This window comes from Enoplosus armatus, chromosome 7 (assembly GCF_043641665.1).
Source record: "Enoplosus armatus isolate fEnoArm2 chromosome 7, fEnoArm2.hap1, whole genome shotgun sequence".
In the NCBI taxonomy this organism is placed as follows: Eukaryota; Metazoa; Chordata; class Actinopteri; order Centrarchiformes; family Enoplosidae; genus Enoplosus; species Enoplosus armatus.
Genome location: NC_092186.1, coordinates 10497625 through 10524124, shown reverse-complemented (window position 1 = coordinate 10524124; position 26500 = coordinate 10497625). Strand labels below are relative to the sequence as shown.

Here is a 26500-nt window from a genome sequence, read left to right as displayed (position 1 = left end):
CTGACATATGTAGATTATAGTATAACCCCTTTAAACGGTTCAAGCAGTGACAAAATCTAAAGGGGAAATGAATATCTGTCAAAACAGAAAGTGAAAAATGCTTTTGCGGCAGTGTTTATGTATGCAGGATAATGTGCCATGTGCTTGTGTTTGTCTTTCTCAGGGTAAGATGTGGTGGATGAATGCAGATGAGCCATGGCAGGCTCTGGGCTGCTGCATGGAGATATCCAATGCTGTGAGATCTCCCGATCCAGCACAGTTCATCTCTCATTTTCCTGTTCACCAGGTACCATAAAACACTTGAAATAATTATTTGTGTGTTTACAGAGTTGCTCATGTTCGATCTCCTACCACTGTGATCTTTAATTCACTATTCTTCACACATTAGGCCAATCATAGTCTCCTAAAAATAAGGTTTGTCTTTCAGTTTGATAGTGCTGTTGTAGAGGGCACATCAAAGTTAACAAAGCAAGACTTCCCCAGCCATCTGGGGCCATTTTATGTTATCTGCCATAAACCTGTAGCCCTAATCTTACCGACCAGACCGCAGCTTCAGCTATCCTGTACTGAGATCTGGCATTTAAGCCCCGGCCTTCTCTTATACAAATCAAAGCAATAGACAAATCCTCTAGAATAGTGTCAGTGATGGGTGTACATTTACTGCACGATGTAGCCCACCTACTGTGCAGCTATGCCAGGAAATCAGTCTATAATTTTTTGGAGTAAAGCAACACTGTCTGCTCCTCTGGCCTTTGTTAATACCCTTATTAACAAAAAGATTTTTTTGGCACTGTAGAAAATGTCTTTCATTTATGTTACTCGTAGGAATACACATTTTATATAATGTTAATTATACCAAACAAATCATTGAAAATTGTCATGGCAAATTCCATTACAGCACATCCATGAAAATGCAAGTTATGCAAGTGACAATACTTTTCCTGACCCCAGGCTTCAAGCATATTCAAAAGAATAAGACAAAAGAAAAAAGCATTAGGAAAAAAAATGTAGTGTAATCAATATGGCTAAAAATATTTAGCACCTTCTCCTCGCAGCTGTTTTGAAAGGACAATAGCTCCTAGCCTTTTGGCTAAATCTGGCACATTTACGTCAAATTAATTTTTATAGATAGATAAATAAATAAATTAATTAATTAATTAATTAAAGAAAGGAAAGCTGCTCCTCTATGCAACACAGATGCAACAGCTACAGCCTAAACATAAGGATCATAAAGGCATAGGAGAGAGGCATTCAGGTCAGAGGCATTTTGATGGAAATTAAATGAAAAGGACAGATTCTAAGGTTGGCAGGAACGTGGCCAATTTCATTGCAATATTTATATTAGGCTTTTTCGTTTTGCCTTATGAGCTGAATATATGGACGTTGCCGGTACCCAGATACAGCTAATATCATATAAACTTAAATAATTGCATTTTTGATTGGAACAATGTTAAACCCCCAACAAAAATCCAATATAAAATTGACCGATTACTTTTTATTCAGTGTGAATGATGAATGATCATCAGTTCATTGTGTACAGCCCTAGTTCCTTTCCTCTGTCTGATGCCAAAGCCAGTCCAGATGCTGCTTTGAATGATGCAGTTAATTCAAGACGCTCATAGATGGTTTGATATTCTCACATTAACAGCAACATTCACTTTGTGGCTTTGGGCTGTGGGACATGATAATGTGTTGTTATGAGCTAACAGTCACAAACGAATCGTTTTTCTCATCTATTGAGCCGATGGTCCTTCTCCCTTGTTTCTGTTTTCTCTTTCTTCTCTTCAGTTTCTTTGTTGTTCTTTCACCTCCATCTTCTTTAAATCATCTGTTCTTTGTCTTGTTCAACTTTACTCAACTTTTACTTTCTCCCTGTACTGCCCTTAATGTAATTCTGTCTCTGTTCTCTTCTCCTCCACATCCCTGCTTTAATCTTTCCTCTCCTTCTCCCCACCTCTCCTCCAGGACGGCTCCTGTAATGGTCTCCAGCACTACGCTGCTCTAGGCAGAGATGTTATTGGTGCCACATCAGTCAACCTCATGCCCTGTGAGGAGCCCCAGGATGTGTACAGCGGAGTAGCTCAGCAGGTCAGCACCAGTTTTTAGTTTGCATTGTTCTGTTCCTGTCTTTGAAGTGCACGGACTTGGAGTTGCTCAACATAACTGAACTGTGGTTGATCTCAGTTGCAAGGCACGTTGCAGTTGCTCCGCTGTTAATATTCAGATGACTCACGGTATCCCATAGTGAGCGACAGACAAGGCATTGAGAATTTATTTCAAGTCTCTCACTTTAGGTTTTGCATTTAAAAGTTCTTGGCTTGCATCAAAGAGAGCAGTGAGAGTAGACTGCCTCCCATATCCAAATCCTCAAAGGTCAAGTGTGCATACAATGCTATCAAAGGGCCCAGCTTGCTGTGAACCTGCGTATTTGTCAAGCAGGAACAATTTGACGCTAATTGTGGTGTACTGACATTTCAGTACAGGAGGAATCAGAGAGTGCTGAGGGGAAAAAGTCTGTCCCAGGCCGAATCCTTCCAAGGGCAGTGGCTGTGAAGTATATTGTGGAGCTGTCAGTGAGCTGGGGGGCAGCTTGCTGCAGGACACTATCTCACTGTTGTGTTTTTACCTCTGGACATTTCAGTTATAGTGAGATGATACCGTATATTATATCAGGCTTGTGAAATGGCCAGCAACCTGGATGAATAAATCTAGGCAAGGATAGGCTGTATAACGGTGGCAACATTATGGTGTCATATTATTGGGTGCTGTCAAAACTGTTAACACATTTTCTGGTTCAAGCTTCTAAACTGTGAGAATTTGCTGCCTCTCTTTGTTTTATGTGAAAATAATTTGGTGTCATATTGGTGTTTTGGTCATTTGATGACATCACCTGGGGTTTTACTACATTTAGGACATTTTTCAGCACTTCTGCCCTGATTATATGTATGTGGATTTGTGCAGGAGCATTAAAATATCCTCTAAAAGACATGTTCTGAACAGAGGCTGTCTGATACTTGCATGTATGTCATGTAAATTACACATGTGTGTCTGTCTACCTGCGACATGTCCTCGTGTTTCAGGTGGAAGAGTTCCGAGTGCAGGATGCAGGGAGCGGTCTGAAGATCGCCCAGGTCCTGGAGGGCTTCATCAGCAGGAAGGTGGTCAAACAGACCGTGATGACTGTGGTGTACGGGGTCACGCGCTACGGGGGACGCCTCCAGATTGAGAAAAGACTGAAGGAGATTGATGAGTTCCCCAAGGTACAGTAGTGGTGGAGGGCGGTGGTTGCTGATAGGGGCTTCCCCTCGCACTGCGTGCTGTTTTATTTTTAGTGTTATATGACAGAGTGGCTTGTTAGCGCAGGATCTCCTCTATATGGGGCTCCCCTTCCACCTTCCTCTCAGGCTATACATTCTTAGACACACGTTGAGCCCAGACAGACTCGTAATGAAGTACAAGGTCTTCTCTACTGAGGTCTATCCTCCTTGCATATTTTTGCTCCATTGTCTTGTGTGCACGAAAGCATTTATCACACAGTTGACAGCACATTTGATTGCAAACCCAAAGGGATTTCAGTGCCATTGACCTTGACATTAACCCACCACACCAAGTCACTCCAAGTGATCTGCAGAAGCTTAGATTATTTTAGTCAAGTTTATTTATATATTATCTTATTGCAGTAAAATCAAATATTGCATGGTTGTATCAGGGAGGCCAGGAGTGTAATACAACAATAGATATATTTGATATTATTTGTCATTATGAATATATTTTTAGTTCAAAACCACTTCGATTTGGTTGGACATAAATGGTTGTCAAATGACACCACAGTAGGAGAATGGAAGTGTTAAATCATCTTCCAGCTTTGTAGTGCTTATTATCTGTCAAATAGCTATAAAGTACCTCACAATAGCTGGAGTTAATCTCATTGTCTGTATAGATAGGTTCGGCATGATCCTGCTGTCAGTATTTCCACCATCTCACAGCCAGAGGATTTCGCTAAATGACTTCTGCATAATGTCCCTAATTGTTTAAACAGGGAATTAGGGGGAAGTGTAATTGTGAGTGATTACGGGGGGATGGATGGGGGATGAGGCAGCCCCTACCAAGGAGGAGATCATATCACTGTAATGATATGAGAAATATACCACTCTCATTCAGTGCTGCAACTTTTATCGCTTATATTTGCATTATAAATGTAATGCCTGATGATAACTAAGTGGAAAAAAAACAATATATAGTTTGTTTTAATTGAGAAATGCAGTCAAGCAAAAAAGTAATGTGTGTGAGTAATGTGTGTGACCGTGTGAAAAAAATACACAAGCATAATCACGTGTTTGTATTTCCAGGAGCATGTATGGGATGCATCTCATTACCTGGTGCGTCTGGTGTTCAGTGGCTTAAAAGAGATGTTTGCAGGGACCAGAGAGATCCAGGTGGGTTCACTACACCTAGATGAAGTCAAATACATACAATTTTCTCATCCAGCAAATTACCACCAATATAAACTCCAACTTGTGTGTTACTAATTGCATAACAGGGCTGACATTCAGTAAAAGTATTGTTTAAAATAAATTTGCTTCTCTTATTTTCACCTGGGGGGCACTGTCAGACTTTGACAACACCCATTTTGGTAACTCTTTGTTTTAGGGGTCTTGTCATTTCCTGGTCATTTCCTAATAATTTCTTAGGGAGTTTCCTGGAAAGGACTATGTAATTTGCTACTAATTGTGGGGAAAATATGGTCAATTAACACGCTGTTACTTAATTAATTCCAATTCATTGCAAGTGTGACCTAGAGAGTCTTTTAGTCAGTGCACAGCAGGTCAGCAACACACAAACACACAGTTCAACATATGTGTCGAATAAAGTTTCCAATAATTAATGAATTTTAAATTGGGTTTGCATGGAACTGTTCTTTCAAAGAAATTTGTCTTGAAATCAACCGCTACGTATAAACCTAACATAAACATAACTATTTATTAATGACTAGTTTACTTCACTATTACCCTGGCAACGGCACCCATTCATCACATGGACTCCATTTATAGATTTAGGACGTGCACCTGGTGGAGGATTGTACATTATCTCCACAGGCAGAGAGGAGCCTGGCGAGCAAATAGAAACACCACCTACTGCTGCTGTGTGTGTCCTTTGGGGAATGTGTGGGGACAGCCCAGTCTGAGATGAAAAATCCCCTTCCCATCATACCTCAGTGCCGACCTGATGGTCTTGTGTCTGTGTGTGTGTGTGTGTGTGCACCTGCTGCTATTAAATAGGTCACATCGTCTCGCATTTCTCAGCGGTGAGTTGAAGTACGAGTGAGAGAGAGGTAGCTGATCAATCCTTGGTGCTGTCATCCCTGACCTCTCCTGCGTTCCCTGTACATTTCCCATTTATTCTTTCAACACTGCTATTCATTCCCTTCAGTCTGTCTACTTCTCCCTCTCTCTCTCTCTCTCCCTCTCCCTCTCTGCCTCCTATCAATCCATTGATTGATTGATCAGTCAGATCAGTATCTCTTCTAGTTAATCTCTCGCTCCTGTTTCTTTGGCTGTCTTGCTATCTTCATTGTACCTGGGAATATAAGAAGGGAGTTGATGATGAATGGAGCAGCTTTGGGCCAGACTGCTGCCTCAGGTTTTGCTAGGACATATTTACCTTTCCTGCAGCTCTCTGTGTGCCTGCATGTGTGAGGAGGCACTTGTGGGACATTACCAGGTCTTCTATTCTTGAACATAAACTGTGCCAGACACTGAAACTGTGCCAGACACTTATGCAAACACCACTGTTGCACAAGCAACAACTCCTCACCTGTTCCTCAGCAAGTTTGCAACAATTGTTTGAACAACAAACCTCAATGCATAGATCATCTGTTGATACTGTGGAGAGAAAGTTCCTATTTTCTGTTGGTTGCTCCAAATGCACCATAGTGACTCTATATTTATAGCCTGATTTATTACTATCTAATACTCCACCCAGCAGAACATGAAAACTTCACCTCCCAACTCTCCAAACTCACTGATTTGAGCTTGATTGCACTGTTGTCCACATACACACACTTACAAACACAACCAACAGGCAGGTATACACACTCTTGATTGGCAAAGGGCTTTAAATAATTTCTGAGTGTGCTCCTCAATCCAGTGTGAGTGTGCCCTCGCTTTACCTCTTCTGGCATCCATGTGTTGCAGGATTGGCTGACAGAGAGCGCCCGGCTCATCTCCAAGTCTGGCCACACTGTGGAGTGGGTGACACCCCTGGGCTTACCCATCATTCAGCCCTACCACCGAGTACGCAGCCAAGTGGTAAGTCCCATCCTAAGGCACGTGTAGGGGTTCACCAGTCTCGCTGAGTGAAGTTTTTATCATTTGTATTCATCTCTGTATAGAATGAATAGTTTGGACAAACTCCACTTCCCGTCAGCCATAACACAACAGTATTTGTGCTATTTCTGTAGCTACTTCTGTACAATTGGTATTAGAATTAATGTCAGTCATAGCAGGGCTTACCTGTTATCTTTATGCTAAGTGCCACATTCACTCTTTGTTTGTTCGCCATAGTTTCATATACCTAATGATAGGCAGCCTCGCCAATTTCAGGCCTGTCTTCACTTCAGGCACATTTTCTGAAATTCACTGGCTGACCTGATCTTCTCCTGTTTGTCTCGCTCCTCATCGTTCTTTGTCTCACCTTTCACAACATTCTCAAAACTCCCAAAACTGACCTTTTCTTAGAACACGCTGTATACGGCTTTTAAGTCACATAAGCATAAGTATTTACAGCACTCATTATTCTCTCTTGACAAACTGACCAATAATAGAAACCCCTGTGTGTACTAGCTTAGTGCTGTTATATTGTTGATAGACTGGCAACCTGTTAAGGCTCAGTGGATTATTGTTCTTTCCATGCTAGTATCTCAAAGGCAAAAAGTGAGCTTGTGGGAAATACTGTAGTCTGACTTTGGACTTAGCGTGACCACAATTCATCGCTTTGTTTTGGCAACAAACAATTTTTAGGCAAAACCCAAATAATTATTCACTTCTTATTCTTGCGTTTGCCCCCCCCCTTTTTTCCCTTTCCTCATTCTTCTTTCTTTTCTTCTGCTCCACAGAAAATCCAACTCCCTAAAATGATTATTGTCTCTGTCTTCTTATGTGTGAGACACCCAACCTGTCATGAAGCTCTAAGTACTGGATGCTTTGCGGCTGGAATGTCCCAGCTGGGCTTTCCAAGTCTCGATTGGTTTAGTGCAGGAGTGCATCACTGATACTGTACTGTGATTGCTGTGAGTGGCCAAACTTTAATGGAGCTCAACAACATCACTAGAGTTGCCCGTCACTATGGAGATCCTGACAGTAGCACGTCTTAGAGATAACATGTCTGTGTCCCAGCACTTCTGCAGATAACATGCTTGTGTGTTTGTGTGCGTGGAAGGAAAAGGCCTGCATATGTCTGTATGTGTGATTATATCAAATCCATTATGACCAGCTATATTCTTAAGCTCATTGACTAAGTGAAAGGAGGAGACAGACATATAGCATATGCATAGCATAGGCTGGCCCAGCATGACGCCTGCTCTTGTAGTATGACATCAGGCAGAAGGTTGGCTTAGAGGGGCAGTGACACCTCACAAGCAGGTGCAAAGAGCAAGGGTGACAGATGGTGTGTCCCCTAAGGGTGCATCTCTCTTGATTTGATCTGCTTTTTTTAATGTCCAGCAGGGGCAAGGAAGCTGATTAGCCTGTGTTTTTTTTTCAAGGCCTAAAGATGAATAAATGAATGAATGACTGAAGCGATGACTTCATGGGGGAATGGGGTTATAGCTTACATTTCAGAGATAACTTTCTTCATCCCCTGCGATAATTCTCTAATCCAGTTGCATCACGGGGCAACAAAAATGAAACTAACTTGCAGAAAGGTCACCTTTTATCTGCATAGCTGGATTAAATTCAATCTCCCAGTCTCCTCTCTGCCTCTTAAATCCAAGGCCACAGTGTTTCTGGGGGTCATTAGTAATTAGACTCTAGATAGAATGGGAAGATGAAGTGTGATGCACAGTAAGAAAACCAATAAGTGGAGAGAAAGTAGCTACAATTGCATCACATAATCAGACAGGAGTGTGTGTGTGCACGTTTGTGTATCTTTTCCCTTTTGTTTGTTGGTTCTTTCAAGTGTGTACACAGAGATGAGTACAAATGCCGACCTGTGTAATCGAGTATTTTCCATGGCTGATGGGAGGTGAGGAAATTAGAGTAGGATGGAGTAGCTGAATGGAGCATGAACATACATCAGGGAGGCTGCTTAACAGGATTGGGAGATACTGATCGGATCAGAGGTCACTCTGGCTCAGATTCCTTGTTTATTTTTCATTCCCCCTCTCAGGCAAGGTTACAAATCTCACTCTCACATTGGCTGGATTTGACTGGATTTGTGAGTTTATACCATGACTAAAAGCTTGTGATCTAATGTCCTCTATGTGGAAAGAATCAGTTGAGTTCAGGTTTTTGGTGGTAATTGGTGATTTCCCTGGATAGTTAAGCATTGTGCATAATTTCTTTTTTAGTACAGTGCAAACACTGTACAGTAGTTGCTTGTCGCCTATAGCAATACAAAAATAGTCTACTCTCAACATGAATAAATAGTTAAACAATAATGTGTTATAAGCCATAAGAGTTAATATCTAATACCTACCTTAAATAAAAGTTTTAATCATTAAGTTAATAATTTTGCATATCTTTGTGGTCATTTTGCATCTCTCTGTTGTCATTCTGTGTCTCTTTGTAGTGGCTTTGCATCTCTTTGCGTCATTTTGCTTCGTTTTGTGGCTACCTTGTGTTTCTGTTTCCAATCCGATGTTGCTACCTTGCTAAACTGATGATATGCCGTCTGGCTTACTTTTCTTTTGTACAGAAGCAGGATTACAGCAGACTTGGAGAAATACTCTGTACGCCTGTACATTCAGAATGAGTCGGCTTTTCATTCTAATTCTGGGGAACTATGTATCTCTAAATGTCGGCGTGATGCCCTCCATGCCTCCTTTTGCCTCTGAACAGAAGCGAGCCGTTCCCAGGGGTAACATGGTGTTTCGTCGATCTTGCAGAATCTTGTGGCATTTTGGGGTGAAATAATGAATGCAGTTTGAGTTTCAAGGACACCCCCGGGTGGTAGAGAAAGAAAGTTTGTTAGAAAGTCCGGAAAAGGTCAGTGGATGCATGGCAAGAGGGGGATGTGTGACTATGATTCTGCAGCTGTCTTCATCTGTCTTCAAGCAGAGAAGTCGAGGTAGGGGACCAGGTGACCCGGAACATCAGAGAAAGGAGGTGTGTGAGATGTAATGCAGAACTGCTTCTACTTGAATAGATGAGACGTGTGTTATTAACCACCATGTGATGAATGGGGATTCCCCTCTTGGCAGCATGGCTTATATATGGTTACTGATGGCTGTTGTATCCATGACTATCTGTGCTGCAACTCTCCGGTGATTTAGACTACAGGAGCCTATTCCCCTCAGACACACAGCAGGGAGAGCCAAGGTCTCATTCATCACAGCCTCAGGGTTCAAGTCAGGTCTTGTACACAAATCATGCACGTATGCATTATAACGAACAGGAATACAGTGTACGGTAGTGACCTCATTTACAGCGTGGCAGTCCATTACTTACACCAAAGGTTACTTCCATTTCTTTCACCCTCACGCCTTTTCACGTCACAGCTTCTCTTTTCTCTCCTTCTAACCTGTCCGTTAGGACACGATGAGGGGAGGTAAAGAGGGAAACGATGGACAGATTCTCCCCACAAGTCCTCCTAGAGCAATGATGGATGAGATAGCAGCCATGGCAGAAACTAATGGGGTTTTACCACACTACGCTTCTATTTCAAAAGCATTTCTTGATAATTGTGTGATTCTGTCATTCATCACACAGCGACCTTCAAGCGTTTGACTGGAATCACCAAACCGAGATGCTCGATGGCTCCTTGAGGCTAGCTTTAATGTACTTTCATCCATGGGAACACCTGCCACTTTAATCTATTACCATGCCTTTTTTTAAGCATGCAGCTAATAATTTCAGTATTGGATTTTTACAACATGGCTGTCAATATTAAATACAGAGAAGTACAGTCTATATTATTGCAGCCTTATTATCAACAAAACACTACAGTCTACAGTCACTATGAGAAGTAGATCTGTAACATTATCTTAATGCGTTTGAGAAAACTAGATTACAGAAATAGTAGAAATACTATTTTACAGTTCGACAGCTACTGTACGTGAAAATTACCATGACACTTTAGATATTCATGGTCCCCAGAGGATGAATCATACTGATCCTCTGACTTTTCCTCGAGTGCAAAGTTTACTTTTTATGTTTTTAGGACAATATCAACAATCATTGGATAGATTGCCATGAAATTTGGTGCAGATGTCCATGGTCCCCAGATGATAAATCCTACTGATTTTGGTGATCCCCTGACTTTTCCACTAGTGCTACCAGCAGGTCAAAGTTTTCACTTGTTCTGCAAAATATCTCAACATCTACTTGATGGATTGACACAAATTTTGGACATTCATTGTTCCCAGACAATATATCCAAATAGTTTTGGTGAGCCATCATGAGGTTGATGTTAGTGTTTTAGAAATGTCTCGGTTGCCATGAAATTTGTAACAGACAGTCATGTCAAGGTGAATTATGATAACCTTGGTGACCCTGTGACCTTCCATCTGGCGTCATCATCAGGTCAAATCTGTCACTTTATTTGTATTGTTGAATTTGAAAAAGTCGAAATAGCAGAAAGACAGATTTGAATTCATAAACATCATATAGAAAGATAGATTTTACTGGGACATGGAGACATTCATTCACAGCTATAAGTTTACATTCACAAAAAGAAAACTTGTCTGGATGTAATATTTCAAACAAGTGTTCAATGAGCGCACACACGCTGTCAATATGTCAGTGGACCAATTTCAAAAAGAAGGTCTTGGTGCCCCAATTTCCAGGTCAGCGTTTTTGTAGATGCTGAATTAAGAAAAATCAATAACCAGAATCACTGACATGCTGCTCTAGGGTGCATTTTTGGCATTTAAACGTGTGAAAACACCTTCCCATCAGGGCCCACAAGATTTTGCACTCCTCCTAAAACCTTTACAGCACCCAAGAGAGCATCCCACCTGAAATGTCTGGTTTTCAGCTTAGCCAGTAGGTCATTATAGACTCGGAAAGAGCATGAAGCAGAATTAGGAATAGTTTGAATTGCGAAGGGATGTGCACTTCAAAGGGCCTGTGTTTCCTCAGTGTTCATCCCACAGCGAAGCAAGGAAGATCAAAATAAAAGAGCTGTATATTAGCACCAAACACATGGTTTTTAAAGGTTCCTAAGGGTGTCAATATGGCCGTGGTTATGCTGTGGTCTCCCGTGCTCCTGTTGGGAGGAGTTATTTGTATTATGAATGATAAAGTAGTTTAATTCAAAGACCCCAGGCAGCAACAAAGTTTATCATAGTTTTCAGTCAATGGCAGTATAAAGCTAACCGACAACTGATATGAGTTGATCCATCTGTTTTCTTTCTGCTTATCTTACCCCACACAAACACAGGACATGTAAACCCCACAATGAAAGGCTCAGTTCTAACCACTGAGTCACCATGCTGCCCAATATGAATTGAGTTGTTTCTTTATTTTGCCTGTTTATGATGCACTCCTTTGTATTTTACCTAAAAACAAGGACAATGCAAAGTTGTCCTCATGTGAGCCCATTAATAATTTGGAACTCAAACATACTTTTGCGGGTAAATCTTTTTCTGACTAACAGTAATGATGTCTATTGACTTTTTACAATAAAAGCACTTTGATTTTTTTCAGAGTGCAGATAGATCAAAGTGTTTGTAGCGCTTTGAATATAATTGAATTTAAATGGCAAAACATTTCCGCGTCAAAGCTGCTTTCCATCAGTGAAAAAGAAAAACGTTTAGGCTGAATGCGAGGTATACAGACTAATGCAAAGTGCTCACATTGCCGAGGAGGTGGCTGTCTGTTGCCAGTCATATCTCTTTCCTGATAGTAGCTTGTCATTCCCACCCAGGCATGGTTCCAAGGGTCAGGAAAAGACTGCCCTGCCACAGATGCCTTGGCACGGCTTACGGGATGGACCCTCAAGGCTCAGGAGATTAGAGTGCTGAGTCTTCCCTCCACTAGGAACTAAAGGCTTAGTTGTTGGACTTAGTGTTTTCAAAAATGATGGAATGAAGAAAACAGCAGAGATCAAAAGGAGGTATTTGCCTGATGCCCTTTCAGTGTGCGCAGACTGGCAAACTGCCTGCTGTGCTTAATTTATCCTTCCCTTTCCACTGATGGTTGGTCATTAGGGTTTTATTGATAATAGTCCTTTGCTAGTTACTTTCTGAAGTTGTTATCTAAAGAAATAGAGATTGTGTAATTGATGATTTTGCGTTCATGCGTGCTCTTTGCCACCTCCCTCCTTTTGAGTTTTTCTTCAGTTAATCAAATCTAATAGTCATGAATCGCTATGATTGATTACCACCTACTTTTAATAAGTTGTAATTCTGTACTTGGTACTTCAGCAATCACTTAAATTAGTTGTTTTGTTTCCTGTTCTTGATTTTCCCCTTCCTCTATCTCTTTTCCATCTCTGCCTCTCTTTTCCTTCTCTCTCCTGTTCGTGGTGAAAGTGCGTCAGCATGAACTGACTCTACCTCCTGCCCTGTCCCTGTGTGGATGCATATGTGTGTGTATTTGCATATAGATGCGTATGCAGATATGTACAAGTGTGTGCGGGTAAGATGAGAACAGGTCTTCACATCCTTAATGCGACATAATTCTTAATGAAACAAGACGCCGGGGTGGGATATAACACAGTGAGGGATCATTTTAAACTGTAAACCAGTGGCATCAGAAACAGAAGGAGGGATGGAATGTTTTTAAAAACTTGGCCTTATTGGTTGGGGTTTTGTTTATACTTACTTGTGCAGGATGAGGTCACCTTTAAAGATTCACTGATTTCCAGGTGTCAGTTTTCCAGGAAATCAAGTCCCCATTTTCGTGGAATCTCTACAGAAACCAGTAAAGTCATCGAGGTGTGCCGGGCATGATAATAACTGTAAAGTTCTCACATGCACTTATCTCTAATCAAAAATCCTCTTTACATTTGAACAATTTGCAGCACTATACCTGATGAGTATGATGCAGCTCACATCTGTTTTTTATCCAAGATCCAGTGAGACTAGCAATACTAAAAATATGCACACATAGGTGCTGTAATATTACTCTGGAAATGAAATTGATGTTGTTAAATACAGCACAACAGGAAAAAATACATTTTCCCTGAAATAATTCAGTGACATTTAATAGAATAACAATTAATCCCCATTTGAAAATATTATATGTACCTGACACTGGGTTTAATTCACCAATAAAGGCGTACACCTGCCATTACATAGATGACCACAACCGCTATTTTTAATTAGTAAAGCAGAGATGAACCTTGGAACCAAAGTCACAGCCTTTAGGGGTTAAGTAGCACACATTAAGTCACACATCCACATCGTCTCTGACCTAGATAAGCATCTGGAAGACATGGAAATTTATGGGTTAGGGTTATATGTCTCTATATGTCTTATCAAGCATGTTTTGATAGTAAATTCATGTCCTTTAGGTGAAGTGACTCGTGTCAGTTGATGTGTTGATTTTGTAATCAGCAAAATGTCAAGGGCCTCTCAAGTAATGAGCTGGGTATTTCACATTTTCTGCGTTGCAATTTAAAACCTCTTGTGGAAACTGGCTGATTAAGCTGTAACACACCCATAGACACCCAACTTCAACTATGCTGGGGTTTCCTTTCTTCATTCATTGTTTGCAAGATGTAAAAACATACAGTACCTGCAGCCTAAAATAGTACATTTAAAGCTCATGTTTAGCGTTTAACATTACGCTCATAAAAAAGCCTTGGTATCTGATGTTTGCCTTAAAGTGTTGTTTCACCCAAGTTTCCACACTATACGAGTGTGACAATATATCACTTTCACATTTATACTTTGTAGTGCTGAAATGTTTTGCTGCTTTTCTTCGTCATATGTGATAGTACATTGAACATTTTGGGGGTTTTAGACGTTTAGTCAGACAAAAAGAGACATTTGACATTTAAAGTTATTTTAATTAAGTTTTGATGTCCATTTTTTCTATATTTTCTGACATTTGAAGACCAAACAATTAATCAAGAAAATAATTGTCCGGTTAGTCAATAATGAAAAGAGGTCTAATATTTTGTGTCTCCCTGTTCCAAGACTTTAGAAGCTGTATCATGTTTATATGGAGTAAAATACTAAAACTTGATATACCATTTATTCATGGCTGAATTACAAAATGTGTAGATGGCTTGTACATAATTTAATGTGCGTTGCCCTTCAACCTGACATATTTGCTATTTTAGAAACCTTTGTGATCTCAACTAGAATCTGAAAGTTCAGTGTGTTTTGAGTAACAGACACATGAGTTAAGAATTATGTTTGGACCATAAGTCACAGCCATTATCAGTCTGCTGGACTTGAGGTTATTAACCCTCCCTTTTCTTTGCTTCTCCAGCTGAAGAGTACGATGCAACATATCAACCTCCAGATCAGCCATGACACCAAAGAGTAAGTTTCTCTACTGTCGTACTAAGACTGACCAGATGTAAAGTTACCACTTTATTCTCTTATGATGCTATTATTGACCTGGAAAGAAGAAGGGAGTATACAGCAGCTCTTTTTTGTTTTTGTTTTTGTCTTTAACTTTACTGAGTTTGCAGTCACAAGTTTTCAAAATGTAGCTTCAGGCTGCTTGACAACTTTTAGCTTTTAGAGGTGAATGGAAGTAGAAAGTAGAGCTCTCTTGAGGCAATTAGCTTACATTTTCAAGCTGCACAAAAGCACTTTCTCCTGTGGATATTTTCACTAATTGCCTACTCAGACTCGGACGTTACTTTGCATTTGTCATAAAGGAGGAAATGCCATCAAAAGTGTTTGGAAACTGCTTTGAAAGCGTAGTTTTACACTTCCAGTTTCAGAGTGAAGAAGTTGAACGGGGTCTTTGGTAACAGAAATTAATCAAAGAAGTATCTCAAACTCCTTTGTCCAGAAGCTTCGTTTATCGATGCGAAACATAATATACTGCAAAATCACTTCACTGCCAAAATACAGCCATTAACCAGAAAATAGATTCCAAATGAGTGTTTATGATGAGAAGTACGTGTGGTATTATGTATGACTCAGCATGACAAAAAAAAACATTGAGCTTATAGTGGTAGTTCAACATTCAGATTAACAGTAAAAGCACTTGCCAGCATTAGCAAATACACATATTATCACGTCCATGTGTAGCTTGTTAAGGATGGCTTTTTGAGCTATTTGTTTTACTCCAGTGCAGGTATGAAAGAGAAGCTACATCGTTTTAATGCCAGTAGGTTGATCAGAGGAGATTTAATGTGAATATACATGACAAGACATTTCATGTGAAGTTATTACACCGAATGTGCCTCCTTCTGCACCTGTGATTTACTGAGTGGCAGTCCACTCCTTTTGGGAGAAGACACTGATTTGTGGTCTTCTCTGAATAAATGCTAGTTTAGGATGTGTGAATGACTGCTATGGAGGGGAGGCGAGAGAAAAATGTGTAGATGAAGTTTTAAAAGAGACGACAGGACAGAGTAAGAGAGATGGAGGTGAGTAGAAGACAAAAAGAGACAGAATGAGAGACAGTGACAGAAAGCCGTGGGAAAACCGAGTGAGAGCACTGGAGACAGAGATGAGAAAGACTGACAGCCGTCCTCCTCCATCCGACATCTACAGTACGCCACTGATCCAGCAGTGTGAATACTGCCACACCAGCTGAAGCAGAGGGAGGGAGGACGTTTGAGAGGAAAGAGAGGGCAGGGCGTCCCTTAGAACGGGGCGTCTCGCCTGAAACTTCAAATTTGCTGTCAAAGAAAGCATCAGTGTTTCACACGCTGACATTTCTGAGCTAAACTTGACACAATCGCCATGGCTGATTTTCCTCAGCTCTTCCTTCCACACACACACACACACAAACGGGAACACACACAATTGCACTTGCTGTGATTAAAGATCCCAAAAAAAGCTCGGCCAACGTCTAAATATGTAAATGGAGTCACAGACGGAGTAATGACAGCCTTCAGCCCCTCGTTTTTCTTGCTTTTTCCTCCATCCCTCTCGTCTTTAGAGGAGTGCTGATTATCCAGGCCGCTAAACAGCGATGGAATAAAATGCTAAGCCCTATGCCAACTTTCAGTATCTCTTGTGATATGAATTAAACCATCAGCTCTGTAGGGACAGTCACACTTTCGACAGCTGCGGTTGCTAACCCTTAGAGTACTTACTGTGCACCTTTGCAGTCTGTCAGGCCTCTGGGATTTAAAGGTGACATGTTTGTTTTGTGTTGTGTGAGTGTAGGTGTGAGACAAAGGGAAAGGAAAAGGAGAAAGATGGTCTTGTTTTAAGTGTAGATAGCCGAGTGTGCTTGCAAATACATTTCCAGGAATCTTGTTTTTGTTCAGCTCAAGCCCAAAACAGTAGAACTCTGATAAAAGACATTTCCAAGCCAAAAATTAAACGGACAGAAGGAAAACAAGACTGACAGACAGGCATCGTGTGTGCCTGTGTGAGTGTGTGTGAGTGAGTGTGTGTGTGTGTGTGTGTGTGTTTCAGCTTTGGGTTTGGCCCAAGCTCTCTCCGCTCTGTCTGCATTCCCATTAGAAGAGCGTTCTGGTCTGTGGCAGCCCAGAGGATTTGAATGGCACAGGCTCAGGGTAATGGGAACATGGGGATACAGATTGGCAGGATGCTTCTTTTACTGCCAGTTCCATCATCAGTAGCAGCAGCACTGCATTTATATTACCTTGTACTGTTTCTTTTATGCCACTTCTATATTTGTATGCTCTCATATTGACTATTGTTTAGAAAGCACAGAGCCACTGAGTCCCCCGGGGGTCATGTACCAGAAAATAAATATTGATATGATATTGTTGAAATCCATGCACACACATAGACCTTTTCACAGCAGACATTTTGACTTGTCATCACAGGGAAAGCACAGGTGTTACTAATAATAATATTAATGATGCAGCCACTAATAGTGTTATTTTAATTACACCTGTGCTTTTCCACAACAACAAAAAACAAAGTCTGTTAGTAAGACTTCTCATATAAGCATCTGGTCTTGAAAACCAAAAAAATACACTTTTCACGTGTCCTCGTTTTAGAGGAATATTACATTTAATAGTAGTAACATTTATTTACACTTATTCCCTTTCTGGTGGCAAGTTAGATGAGAACATTGAGACCACTGTCATATCAGTACAGTAAATATAAGGCTGCAGCCAGTAGAAAGTTAGCTTAGCTTAGCATAAAGACTGTGGGCAGGGCAAAACAGCCTGCCTGGCTCCGTCCAAAAATAACAAAATCCGCCTACCAGCACCTCTAAAGCTCACTAATTAACACATTAATAATGTTTGTTTAATCTGTAAACAGTGTTCAGTGTTTAAAATGCAGTAAATTGTACTTGTAATTGTACTATTTGTTCCTTTGTGATTGTTAATGTCCAAACACTCATACTGTAACATTATCAGACTTAAAACTATCCTTAATGGTACAGTGATTTTTATGCAATGCTTACTAACGTGCTGTCTTTTAAGTAGTGCACAACGGAATCAAAATATAGGATTTGTAACTGTCTCCCCGGGAATTATTAGCACGGTTCATAAAGAGGCCACTTCAGACTTGAGAGACGACAACTTTTATATTAGAAAGCATCAAAATGTGTTTTTTATGTGTCTATTCTTGGCTTTCTGTCCATTCTCAGGAGGCCAGACACGGTTAAACAGAAGAATGCCTTCCCGCCAAACTTCATCCACTCTCTGGACTCCACACACATGATGCTGACCGCTCTCCACTGCTATAGGTATCATTTAACTTACTGTACTTAGAGCATGAACACTTTGAACACCTCAAATAAAACAGAGATAGATTCCTTGTATCTCCTGTTGCCTTTGCAGAGTAAATTCATCTAAAGGCAGTCTATAATATTCTTCTGACATTGACTCTCTATGTATACATGACCTCAAATGGCTTTGAGAAAGTACCCTCTCATTTTAAATGCAATTATTACCTCAGATTAGCATTGTAGGATATGCCTTGTAGAATAAACTCATTTCACAGAATTGGCCTCTTGACAGGTGTGATAATTGCCGTTGTAATACACCTTTTGTCAAAGTCTACCTAGTTTTAATGACATTGTCTGCTCTTTCCTTTATTTTCTTCCTCTGATTTCTATCCCTGCACGTGGACTCTCTCCTCTCCTTTCCTCTCCTCTCTCCTCTCCTCTCCACTCAGTGCTGGCCTGACATTTGTCTCAGTACACGACTGTTTCTGGACCCACGCCCTCACTGTGGACACCATGAACAAGGTATCAAATCACAACCTTTTTTTACTCCCACTAGTCCAGATTATTTCACCATTCCTTGTCCTCATCATCAAGAGCTGTTTTCATTCTGTCTGATCATGTATCATCAGGGTTTAGAGTTCTCCTTTTTTGCTGATAAATTGAAGCTTAAGGCGGCACATGTGATTCAATTCTTCTGGCTCTCTCTTGTCTTTACATCCAGGCTTCTTTTTCATTTTTTCTTTTCAGCTGTTAAGGTAGAAGCATCAGCTTTGTGAAGCTAGTAAAACAAACTGTTTCATACATTTACAGGCTGCTGGGCTGCAGGTAGCACCATCAGACAGGGCCTGTTGTGCTGAATAAATGACTCTGCCCCCGCCCGCTGAAACTAGCTTGTCAACAGGCCCAGACTGAGACACAGCGCAGAATAAAATGGATCAAATTACCACAAAGTCCCAATTTTCTGTAGATGTACCTTCAGAGCACAGTCACAGTTTTATGTCTTCACCCAATCTCAGCGTAGTTACAACCAATGACGCAGTTCCCTCTCAGTACATTTATTCTCTCATATTCTCTTGATGTGTGAGTGTACGCCTTCCTCATTACACAGGTAATTGAACACAGCAGCAGAGGAGGGGTGTTGAATATCTCTGTCAGCACCTAAGCATATGAAGGGGTCCTTATTTTAATGGCAACTCATCCTTCATCCACCCATTTTCTAAACTGCCTATCCTGTTACAGGGGGCTGGAGTCCATCCCAGCATGCATTGGGTGAGAAGCAGGGTACACCCTGGACAGGCTGCCACAGTATAGACAGGTTTCTGAGTGACATCATTGTGAGATGAGTGCACACGTCGGGGTAGAAAACAAACCAGAATGAGAGCTTATGAGGAGATCAACACAAGGAGTTGTTTTTGTTCTTTAAACTGCACGAACCACAAAAGTAATGCATAAAATGAAAATGCTAACTTTGTATAGTCTGTGTTAGCTTTACCACTGCTACTACCTGCTGTTTCTGACTTGGCTAGCCAGAGCTGCCACATACAAATCTACCCCTAAACAGTAAGAGGTAGTTTTACTGGTTTTTCAGCAAGTTTCAAAATGTCCATATATAAGCTATCATTACATTTTGACAACACGTTTTCTAACCCCTGCTGAGAGCGCGTCCTGGGAAACACATCTATACCATCAACCTGCAACCCAGGTGTTTCCAGACGGATGCTTGTTCTCTCTCTTCCTTTGCTGTCCTCTTTCCATTTCTTACCTGGTCAACAGGCAGGAGAGTCCGGGGAGGTTGTCAGTCAAGTGTTTGGACCAGACTCACTCAAAGTACACTTCTCTCTGCCTCTCTTCCTCCTCCTGTCAGGTCTGTCGAGAACAGTTTGTCGCCCTGCACAGTCAACCAATCCTTCAAGAGCTGTCCAACTTCCTGCTACTGAAATACTGCGCCAGGCTCCCGTGAGTTTACACGTTTGATTGTGACCACTCACATACAGTGACTTAAAGTTCCTTTAAGTCTCAGTCTTAGTTAGCACTGTGGTCAGTTATCAGTGTTACGATGATAAAGATAGGTATAGGTATATATGTTTTTGTCATAGCATCACCTCTTCAGAGACAAATCATTTTTGTCGGCGCCAATATGGCATACATTTTAGAAAAATATTATGTAATAGTTACAAGGTCATATTTTCACACTCAGTTACCCCCGTCTGCAATCTGTGCCTCTTTTTCTCTTTGAACTGTTCTTACACAACAAACATCACTGCCATCAGTCTCTGTCTCTCTGTCTGTGTTTATGCAACACTGTATGATCTTTATGGACTTTCATGGTATAGACAAAAGCCATCACACACTGAACACGCAGCTCCCACAAGCGCATACGTTATAAAACCGTCCAAACAGAAGGTACACACATCTAAGAGCTCATAAGTTTGTAAAAGTTGTATTTGAGTTTTTCCTTCATTTGTCTTTGACATTAGATACAAAATGATTCCCCCCCTCTCTATCTGTCTTACTGGCCTCAGGCTGGGTTGTGCTCATCATCTGACTGTGTTTTTCCCTCTTTGCGATAATTGGACACCTCTGCAGCCTTTACTCCACAGCACCCCTCGTCCTCTTAGTCTTTCTCCCTCTCTCTCACACAGACACATTACTGTTCCCTAGGCCTTGCAAACACATTATTCATTCTTGTAGGCACTGGAGAGAGAGACTTGAGGGAATAGAAAGACTTTTTGGATTCCCTCACTTGTTGCAATAGATTTAACCATCCCTACAGTTTAGGCCAGAATTTATAATAAAATAATGACAACTTAACCCCATGCCTAAATTGATGGTTCTAGGGCTGGCACCACTTTATTAGAAGGACGGCCATCGATTTTGTACAAACATTCATGGTCCCCAGATTATGAATCTGACTTTGATCCCCTGACTTTTCCTCTCGTGCCATCATTAGGCCAAAACATGTATTTGTCCAATACTTTAATGTATGATCAAATACCTGCCGAACTAATGACTAATACTTCAGCATATAAGCTGTACTTCAGGATATAAGCATGGACACTGTGAGTATGTTAGCATGCTAATGTTAACATTTAGCTCCAAGCACCATATTCAAAGCATCAAGCATGGCTGTCTACTCTTAGTCTTCTTAAGGTTTTTTTTTTTTTTTACAACAGGGCATTCTTTTTGAAAATAACCGAAAAGACGAGAGTCTTCTATATACACATACTTTTTACAGTGCTAACAGTCTGTCACAGTTCTACATAGCACTATCGCCTCGCAGGCAGAACAGTGGGTGATAAGGGATTAAAATGGCCTTTTTTGAAAGTACCAGTCACGTCTCACATGTTAACAGATGTGTTGTTCCACCTCTAGCACATCACATTAGAAGTACTAATTATGTGCTAATTCAAAGGCAGTGCCTCGCTGGACTGGGTGTTTGGTCTGAAAAACAACTCGCATGTAATCTGAACAACTCAAATGTGACATCCAGGTGTGAACCACCTGCAGAGGTTTAAGTATGTGGGACCACCAGTCCGTAGAACTGATGAAGACAGTTGAAGGAGGGCTGAAACTTCCCAGAGAAAAGCTCAGAAAGTCCAGTTGCCTTTGACTTGGTACTTTTATAGACACACAAACATGTTCTTCTCAGAGTTTCTTAAGTCTTAACTTTTTTTATTCTCCTCCTTTGTGGCAGGACTGAGGCCAAGAACACGAAGTACCAGGAGTACAGGAGGCTGATGCTGCTGCTGGCCAATGTGCCCCAGACAGGTCAGTTTGTATGCAGCTGTCTGGCTCCCAAACACCTGGCCTCTCCGAGGCTCGGGGATTGTTTGAGGGAGCCAACACACAGGGTGCTGTTTCTTTTTTTCTAATTGGATTGAAGAGGACTTATGTCCTGAAGCTCTGTCTGAGGTTAGCAAGAATGATAGGAATGCTATTAAATTGGGTTCTTGCACTATCCTGTATGTTGTACACTGTTTTATAATCGCTAATTGTTGCCTATTGTTTGGATAGTTTTCCCATTGTCTGTAGTTGGTTGTCCAGCTGTCTGTGTTGCCCAGACGTGGTATTCTGCCTGCTCATTCAAACAGGAAAAGCCACTTAGTTTAGCTAAAATTCAATTTTCAGCTTATGTCATGAGTGGTGCGTTCATGTCTGACTGCGTGGCCACTTGCAGGTCCAGATTCCTCTGTTTCCCTTTGACGCCACTGCGAGCGTTGTTCTATTGTTGTCCAGAGTGGAGCTACACAGGCAGCGTCACTCTGTCAGTCAGGTGGATGGAGGCTTTGCCGTTATGCAACCCCTCGCTCCATCTCCATCTGTACACTTGCTGTCTGCTTGGCACCGACAGCTGGGTTGTATAAATTGATTACTGTTAATTGTGTCCCTCCTCTGCATAATCAGCTTATGTGGCTGAGACCAGTGAGGTGTGCTCCTGAGGGGGGGGGGGGGGGGGGGGGGGGGTGTCACTGTGTGTGTGTGTGTGTGTGTGTGTGTGTGTCCCTGAATGCCTGAACTGTGTTCAATGTTCAATATGTGACTCAATGGATCTGGACTAAAATCCATGATAATCTTCACTATGAAGGATCCTGAACTCATTATTAAGGTGAACCGGTATTCACTGTATGTAATCCAGCAGGAGATCAGGTGATGCATCTACAACCACAGAGTTGAGGGGGAAACAGGCTGGAGAGCACACTGAATAACTGAGAGCCGTTGCTGTGCAAAGACACTAATGCTTCAGCACTTTGATGACGATACAGTAGCTGTCTGTTAGGATAGTAAATGTTTTAAGTTATTCAGTGTGCTCATGTCTTTCCTCTTTAAAACACTGACATGTTTACTTTGGTGTCATTTGATGTTTTTTGTGCCCTCACTTTGGTGCACAATGCTGTACATTACGTCGTCATGGTAACAGTCTCTTTTTTTTTTTTTACCAGGATTGCAAAATATTCTTACACAATACAAAGTAATTTAAGACAAGAAACAAGAAAGTAAACTGCAAAAATAAACTGTATGGACTAGATTGGCGTTTGGAGCTCCTTGCTGCAAGGATTAGCATGTTTTCACAAGTACCTAAACATTAATGTATTGGTTACTTAATATATTAGCTTAAGTGCTCATGTCAATTTCTGTCTACAGTAAGTTTTTGCATTCTTAAACTTTTCATGGCCTTTCCTCAATAATTCACACTGCAGCTCCTGCTGGTGTACGCAGCTGTCAGAGAGGCAAAGAGCGCACAAGGCAAAGTACAGAGTGCAGGACAGGGCCTCATCCAGAGCTAAAATTAGTATTCAAGGGGTCTATTGAAGTTCATAGAACATTTACTGGTGCCCAGTAAAACTAAAAGGTTGTATCTAATGTAAAAATTAAAGTTCTTGAGTTTGACCCACTTGAAAATGCAACTTCTCCTCTTCTTCCTCTCATGAAGTCTTTAACTGTCCTTTCACTGGACGCAGGATACCTCAGATCAAACTACATCCTGCCTACATCCTAAAATTCTTGGCATTCCCCTTAATTGAACATTAACTGCATTAAGGATAAATACAAGATTAATCACTGTGCGAATTGTACAAATGTATTATGTATCAGGATACATAAACCTTTGAGATGTACCATCTCATTTTCAAGGGGTCCCATAAATTTAAAGCTTACAAAATAAGAACATATTCTTCGTCAGCAACGGCGGTTTTTAGATAATAATAGTCAGGATTTGTATTGATTTTAGGGGCTCTTTGGATTGCATTCATGGTGCCCAGAGGACGAATCCTAGCGACTTTGTTGGTCCCTGGGAAATGGAAGCTAGTTCCACAGAAATTATTTTTCCATCATTCTATTATTTTTATTTTTGAAGGGTCCAATCACTTCTGGGTTTTTACAGGGTTTTTTGTGAATGTTATGCTGGCTGGTTTGTGCCAAATTTATATCTGTGTTGGTGCACCCACCTTGTATGTGGTACGTTTTGTTTATAATAAAAGCTGCTGTACATGTAATTAACTTTCTGTAACTACTGTCCACAGATTTAAACCTGCTCTGACACTTTGCCTCTCGCCTCTCCAGGTGATTTTGATCTCCAGCGGGTGAAAGAATCCACTTATTTCTTCAGCTGAGAGGCTCTTTAGGGCGAGCCAGCGGAGGGAGATGAGTGGAATTGACAGAGTGCAGCAGGGAAGCTGCAGGCCCCGGGGTCTTGACGGGCTTTGTCTCCATCAGACATCAGGACATTGATCCAGCCGCGCCCTGCCTGCCTCCTGGTCCACATGCTGGCTGGAGCTGCTGGATCTACTGGCTACTCACACACACTGAAGCCGCCTGATTAACTGACTAGTGGGCTGATGGAAGGGAGGGTGGGATACTCATCCAGGCGAAAGATGAGGGAATCAGCACCGGATGGGAATGTTAAGACTTCAATCAGTGAAAAGTACCTCTTATAATGGACGTGTAGACCGTATTCAGGTATATATGTGTGTGTGAGTGTGTGTGCATGAGCCATACTGACTGAATCACGTGAACTGTGTTCTATTTATTCATCACTCAGCAACACTTCTGTTTCTCAATAAGACTGAGCAGAAACTTTTCACCTACAAACTGCAATTGCAAGTGATTGGTTGTGTGTGTGTGTGTGTGTGTGTGTGTGTGTGTGTGTGTGTGTGTGTGTGTGTGTGTGTGTGTGTGTGCGCGTGTGCGTGCATTTTCAGCGACCATCCCACCTCATCATCCCATCATTTACTGGATGGCAGGATGCTCTCTGACACAGTGATCAACATTTAAATGTCTTCTGAAGAAGTTTGAGAGGAAGTGAAAGCTGTACTTTACTGAAATGGGGAATACAGGACTCTCAGAGAAATGTGGACGGATGAGCTAAGGGGCTCTTAGATAGCATTGTGTGCCAGTGTCCTCTTGATTCTTACCTTCTTGGAGTGACTAAGCACTTTACAATTGCCCTAAAATAAATGTGTTTTTTTTTTTATGTCTCCTTATTCATTCAATGGTTCAAAGAAATAGCTGGTATTCTTAGTGTGCTTAAATAAGACGGATGAGACAGCCTGTTATTTAGTTATATCTGCATATTTCAATGCTATTGTGTATCACGAGATGAAGGACTCCTTTTAGATGCAACCACAAAGGGTTTGCAGGCTTCATTAATCAACTCAGATCTTATTTTTCTGGGCCAGTGCCGCATCAGAAGTAAAAATAGCATAAGTGCTATCTGATTATTGCTGGAAACATTACAGCAGTTTCAGACAAAAGGTGCCGTTGACGTTCAAAGGCAAATGTGGGCTCAGCCAAACAAAGCTGGCTGAGTGACAATGTAATGAAATGGAAATAATCTTAGAGGGGCAAAAATAGTGTGCTGATTAGGCTTTGGGTTTTCAGATGATTTGCATGGCAACGTTCATGTCGAGATACTCTTCATGTTTTCTGATGTACATGAGACGTAACCTGCGACTTTGATCAGTTACTTTATTATTTTGGTAAGAATGACCTAATGACCCAGTTTTAAAGTGTTTTTCATATTCAATGTGCTTGGAGCCATTAATATTGCCAAACGTCAGGCATATTTACACTTACTGTACATAAATGAAAAGTTTGAAAATAAGTGTGTTCCTCATCTGATTAGAATTGTGAATATAACCGGATTTCCTTTCGTGTTTACAGACATTTCAAATGAAAGGAGACCTTTAAAGGCACCAGAAAACAATAATAACTTGGATGTAGTTGTTTTCTAGCCCGACTATCAGCACCTCTAAAGCTCACTACTTGCTTAACATAGCTGGTTATATTTCATTGGAATAATCTGCAAAAAGTATAAAGTGTAAAAACAACACATGTTGGGGTTGTACAGGGGGATATGTGCAGAACTATTTCTTGGCACCGTAACCTCCTGCAATCTCTGCTGGTTGCCTGGCAACCACAGTGACAACAGGAAGGTGGTAGGCAGATTTTGTTACCTTTTGAACAGAGCCAAGCCAGTTGTTTCCCCAGCGGGCACACCACAAAGTGACATTCGCAGCAGTGACTACTTGCAGGACTAGTTGGTGAACTGCTGTAGGTGGTGAGCTACTTGAATGCTTGGCTAGCGCTAATGTTAGTCAGTCCTAATAGCTACCGGAGCTCTCTACTGGTTATTTCCCCCTGGCATTTTGTTCAATAAAAGGTTATTGAAGAGGGGAATAAAGAGCTAACACGCAATTAGCTTAGCTCAGTCGCTAACGAGACGGAAATTCACAGTTTATCAAGATGTAACATCTATATTTGTACTATCAACTCCTGTCTCGTAACTGTCTCATAATTGTAACATTAGCTAATATGTGGTATGTCTGGCAATTTGAATAGCTTTTAAAGTCTACTTACTAGTCTTCATGTGTGGATAGAGTTTTTCTGCTGAAGAAGACTGAAATGCGGTTGAAAAAAAGCCAGCAAGTGGACCTTCAGTTAAGTGACTATTTCCGAGGTCTAGAGGTTCCAAACATATTTTTCAAAAAGCAGCCAGTTTAGAGAGCCTCGCATAGTGACAGGATGACTGTCAACACTTTGGTGGTCAA

The 26500-nt window shown here is 41.2% G+C and overlaps 1 protein-coding gene across 1 annotated transcript in view; it reads left to right on the top strand.

Moving 5' to 3' along the window:
• Positions 1–24917, top strand: part of polrmt (polymerase (RNA) mitochondrial (DNA directed)) — a 43280-nt gene extending 18363 nt beyond the window's left edge. Inside the window, exons 11-22 of the mRNA XM_070908692.1 lie at positions 164–286; positions 1966–2088; positions 3081–3260; positions 4350–4436; positions 6195–6308; positions 14601–14653; positions 17874–17972; positions 18404–18476; positions 19819–19910; positions 21649–21722; positions 24015–24410; positions 24653–24917. Coding sequence (XP_070764793.1) covers positions 164–286; positions 1966–2088; positions 3081–3260; positions 4350–4436; positions 6195–6308; positions 14601–14653; positions 17874–17972; positions 18404–18476; positions 19819–19910; positions 21649–21722; positions 24015–24064 — 1068 coding nt within the window. The 3' untranslated portion in view covers positions 24065–24410; positions 24653–24917. The remainder of the gene's footprint in view (positions 1–163; positions 287–1965; positions 2089–3080; positions 3261–4349; positions 4437–6194; positions 6309–14600; positions 14654–17873; positions 17973–18403; positions 18477–19818; positions 19911–21648; positions 21723–24014; positions 24411–24652) is intronic.
• The last annotated feature ends 1583 nt before the right edge of the window (positions 24918–26500 follow it).